The following is a 4,502-nucleotide window of genomic DNA, read 5'->3' as shown; positions in this document are numbered from 1 at the left end:
GAAAATCGTTGACAATAGAGTCGACTTTACGTGATATCGCCAGCACTGACATGGACATTTTTTTGTAAAGTTTTTATTAATTTTTGTTCTCTCTTTTTCTTCTGTGGACGGTGATAGTCACCGGGCCCTTGGGATGACCGAAAATTATTAGTAGATCCATCGTATGTAATAGATGCTCCGAGCTAATATCACATCTCATCCTCCTTTCATCAATTTACTATTACTTTTCAAAGAATAAAGCATTCAAAAATAGTGACAAAGGTCCAAATAAAAATGCTGCTATTTAGTGCAAGTTCGTTCACGCACCAACACCACAAAGTCAACTAAAAAATATGTCATGTAACTCTTGGCATTATTATTACCTAAACATTTTACAAAACAAAAGGCATAAAATTAAAGTGGATCATAAAAAATATAAGTAGAAATTCCAAGGAGGTCCAATATCACATGGGCTGTATTATTATTGCCTTCACACTGACCTGCCAGGGAACATGTCAAGACTTTGAGATATGCTTACGTTGATGACTTTAAACGTTTAGTCGCTGAATTATTGGGAAACAACACCATTCTTAATAAAGAATGACTACAGTCGCCCCAAAAAGAATTTTTAGCATGGCCATACTCTGCAGCCATAGTTCAGATTTAACATCTAAAGGATTAAGTAGCATCGCCTGATGGGCGTCTCATCCAAAACGCTGAGCGCCGGGGTCGGTTCGTTTTAGGATAAGAACCATCATCTCTCATATAACATGGATGTATGCAACTTGGGATGCCAAAATATACAGGGAATGAGCAATTTTAACCGGTGCAATGTCGATTTCCGAGTTTGTCGTTCCTTGCCTACATGCCGACTGGCTGATCATATGGGGCGAGATTATGCACAAACCACGGAAGTGTTCTAGTGGATAGATGGTTTACACTGATCTATGCTTCAAATACGGCATTCGTCGATCCGGCTCTTGTGCAGTTGGAATGCCGGATTCACCCAAGCTCCGCAGTTGCACTGCATCCCCGCCCAGTTGAAGGAACCAAGGCGAGCGTTGCAGCCCTTGCACTGAAGCTTCTCTTCCACATGCCCGTCTTCCACTGGCCAAAATCACAAAACTCGAGCTGAGTGAAGTTGACAAGTACGACATGAGAACTCGGTATCATGTGCAGCAGGCATGTGCCGCCCTTGGATTAAGGGTGCTTTCGATCCAACGGCGAGGACATCCCCAATGCACTCGATTCCGAGTCGACCTACATTTCCTGAATTTCTTGTGAAAGCCTCGAGAAAATAAAAGAAAGAAGGATTAGAAATGCTCATGAGTTGCCAAGCTCACCTGCTTGCATCCACTTCATGGGCTCTACGAATATGGATGAGCATTCAGCTGGATCCTTTTCCCAATCGTTCGGGTCACCTGTTCTCTTCCTCCACCTAAAGCACTCTTCTCCCTTCCCGCGCTTGTGTGAAACAATGTTCTCTTGCGAAGCAACGATTCTGCGGCATTTTTTACAGCGGTAAATTACTTCAGGTTTTGGGACGGAGCCAGTGTCGGCAGAATTGACTTCTTCCATTGGCACTTTTGCAGTCACCAGATTTGCTTCTGCAGTTCCGGAAGAATTCCAAGAATTCAAGAAAATATCAAGGAAGTCACTGGTCCTTGGTAGTTATGAGAACAATAAGGGTATGCAAAGGTGTGAGAGTAAACTCTCTGACGCTTAACTATCATTACACTAAAAATAGACACCAAACTGAACTGAGCATGTATTGCCAGAAGCAATCCTAGGAAAAAGAAAATGCAGAACACTAGCATGCAAAAAAGCCATGGAAGGACCCTTAACTAGCACATTGGTTCGACTAACAATGCAAACGATAAGTAGCTCCAAAGTGAAGAAAAGCATGACTTAAAACAAGCTTTGAAATCATCATGGATTGTACCAAAATAGAACCATCTTGCATGGTTATTAAAGCAACAAATATGCTGTAAGAGAAATAACAAGATGATAGTCAGCAGAAGCATAACATGCACAACGTAACTTCACATTGCAAATAGGTAATATATGAGAAGGCGCAATGACAAACCCAAAGCTTGTACAGCAATGAGAAAGTCCTAAACTGCTCTGCACTAACTTTAGAGTTTATTACGTTCCGAATTTCAAGTTTAATCATCTTAAGGTCCATCACTCCTGCTCATACAGATATGAACTATCAGTTCATCCAACTTTACAATTAGAGGAGAGCTCCAATTCTTCAACCTTCAAGTCAGATTGGGAGGTTATGACCAAAAAGAAAAAAAGTCAGATTGGGAGGCCCACTCGTATACTCTTCTTCCTCATCCAGGTAAAAAGAAGTTCATTGAGTAAAATCACCATCGTCTAATGCAAAACCTCTTTTCTAATAGAAAGTGGCGACATTGAAAAAGAATAGCTGCTCCTTATTCACCATGAAGAGAATCATACAGAGAGGCAAAATTAAAAGGTGCATTACCTGATAAAGTACATAGACAAAGAACCAAATATTACAAAAGGGACCACCATAAGAGGTTGAAAGAAAATATATATAGCACCAGGATTTAAAGATGCTATTATATTTTGGTCACCAAAGTTCATCAATTATATGCAGACCACTCTGACTGGGTACTTTGTATCAGACTGGAGATGTGGAAGGGAGTACTCATTACATAGCAGGGAAACTTATGCGGAAAGAACCGAAGCAATCCAGAGATTCTACATTAACTTTGCATAATTACTACGCTAACATTAATCTGATCAACCACCTTACAATTAGTATTAGGCCAAACCTCCAAAAGAAACTCAAGAACTGAGCACCATCGCAAGCTAGCCACGTTGAACCACAAGTCAAATTACAACATCGCTGAGCATCGAGGGACATCTGAGAGAACAACCCAAGTTCATTGCCTAAGTTCAACCATCTGAGGCATGCCCACTCACTTCCTCTATGGCCTTCCTATTACAACATCGCTGTGCATCGAGGGACATCTCAGAGAACAACCCAAGTTCATCACCTAAGTTCACCCATCTAAGGCATTAACACTCACTTCCTATATGGCCTTCCTATTAAAACACTCAAAGAAAGCACCATCCTCTGCTGCTTCAGTTTATTTCCAATCAAATCGGCGCGGGTTCACCACAAAACAGAAATCCCACAAGCATACCACCTGCTTGACCAGGCTTGTATACCGTAGCAGGTGATGGGTCATAACCAGTTTGATTTCTTTTGCAACACCGCAAGTTTCTCCACCCAGATTCGACATTTGGACTCATACACACCTATCAAAGAAGCGGCCAAAACTTCTTGTGCCCATAACCTCAGTCAGACAAATACTAACATCCCCATTGGGAACTAGAAACATGATGAATTGTAAGTACCTATTCCAAACGCCGATTGAAACTAAACAAGAAAGGGCAAGCAACTGAAACGGGTTCCTTCGCATCACACCATCGAACACAATCTCAGCAAACCCAAGTGAAATTGCGAAAGGCCAAAGAAGAAGAGCAATGACCAGAGCAGAGCACACACCTTCACCAAAAGCGAAGTCCTTGCGACCCTCCAGTACAAAGAGATCCAACAGAATGTTGGCAAAATTCTCCAATTGGCGTCCGTACAGGGGTTTTCTTTAGGATTCGTGACTGGGCCTTACTCTGCTCGAGATGGGAGTTTGGGCCCAATAGCTTTTCCTCTTTTGATGAATATCCAGGCCCAATCACTTTGCTCTGTGAGAGAGAATCAATAATCCACTCGAGAGATAATCAATAATCCGCTCGAGCAGCATCACACAAATTTTACGACATCCAACAACGTTTGGTTGCATTAATAACCATTGGGAGTTATTCATACTCTTCCATGATAGAAAAACACGTGAATCTCGCTCCACACTAAGCAAATGAGGGTCTTGGGATCTCAAAGGGGCGGCGCTCTTTACACACCGGAGGGCTTTTACGATTTAAGCCCATAATTTTTATTATTAGTTTGGATTTAGGTTCATGAATAGCTACTACTATATATATTTTTTGTAGCTTATAATTGAGTGATGTAACAAGAGGTGCGATGTGTTAATTATAATAGAATCATCTGCTGGACGTAATTCTAGTTTAAGGATGAACCATGATAAAATCTCGTGTCTCGATTTCTATTTCTCGCTTTACCTTTTACTTCGATTTGATTGTGTGTCGAATGCTAACAATAAATATGATATAAATTACAGCTTGAGGTTTACCCGCTTTAGTGATCTAATTAGAAAATTTGAGTCGCTTCCGAGATCATTTGTAAAGCGCTTTGAACCCGCAAAGGCCCTTAGGCAGATGCAAATGTATTCGTCAAATATTTTTGGAGCACATTTGGAATATTTTAGCATTTTTAAGTGGGGGTTAATATTACGAAAAACTCCAAACTGGTAGATATGTGACAAATTTATCAAAAATTAATATTTTAACTATCGAAAATCTCAAAATGGTATATTGACGATAAATTTACTCTCCGTTAGTTTCCGTTAAATTAG

At 40.6% G+C, this 4,502-nt stretch overlaps 1 protein-coding gene across 3 annotated transcripts; it reads right to left on the bottom strand.

Annotated features, from left to right (window-relative positions):
* Positions 1–335: 335 nt before the first annotated feature.
* On the bottom strand, positions 336–3,572 carry LOC115753783 (probable inactive dual specificity protein phosphatase-like At4g18593). 3 transcript variants are annotated; one of them, XM_030692593.2, is made up of 3 exons: positions 3,524–3,572; positions 1,323–1,586; positions 336–1,086 (listed from the first exon to the last, which is right to left on the bottom strand). In XM_030692593.2, the coding sequence occupies exons 2-3, from the start codon at positions 1,555–1,557 to the stop codon at positions 932–934; spliced, it is 390 nt and encodes a 129-aa protein (XP_030548453.1). In that variant the 5' UTR covers positions 1,558–1,586; positions 3,524–3,572; the 3' UTR covers positions 336–931. The 3 variants fall into 3 exon arrangements, with proteins under 3 accessions (XP_030548453.1, XP_048132637.1, XP_030548454.1); XM_048276680.1 differs by lacking the exon at positions 3,524–3,572 and adding an exon at positions 2,760–2,864; XM_030692594.2 differs by lacking the exon at positions 3,524–3,572 and adding an exon at positions 1,846–2,229.
* Positions 3,573–4,502: the final 930 nt, after the last annotated feature.

The sequence above is a fragment of the Rhodamnia argentea genome, chromosome 3 (genome assembly GCF_020921035.1).
Source record: "Rhodamnia argentea isolate NSW1041297 chromosome 3, ASM2092103v1, whole genome shotgun sequence".
In the NCBI taxonomy this organism is placed as follows: Eukaryota; Viridiplantae; Streptophyta; class Magnoliopsida; order Myrtales; family Myrtaceae; genus Rhodamnia; species Rhodamnia argentea.
This window is presented reverse-complemented; position numbering and strand designations above follow the sequence as displayed.

Excerpts from the sequence above, each read along its gene's own strand:
- LOC115753783 (XM_030692593.2), bottom strand. The coding sequence starts at position 1,557 with ATGGAAGAAGTCAATTCTGCCGACACTGGCTCCGTCCCAAAACCTGAA. Across the intron at positions 1,087-1,322 it reads CATGAAGTGGATGCAAGCAG|TGGAAGACGGGCATGTGGAA; the intron begins GTGAGCTTGGCA and ends GATTTTGGCCAG.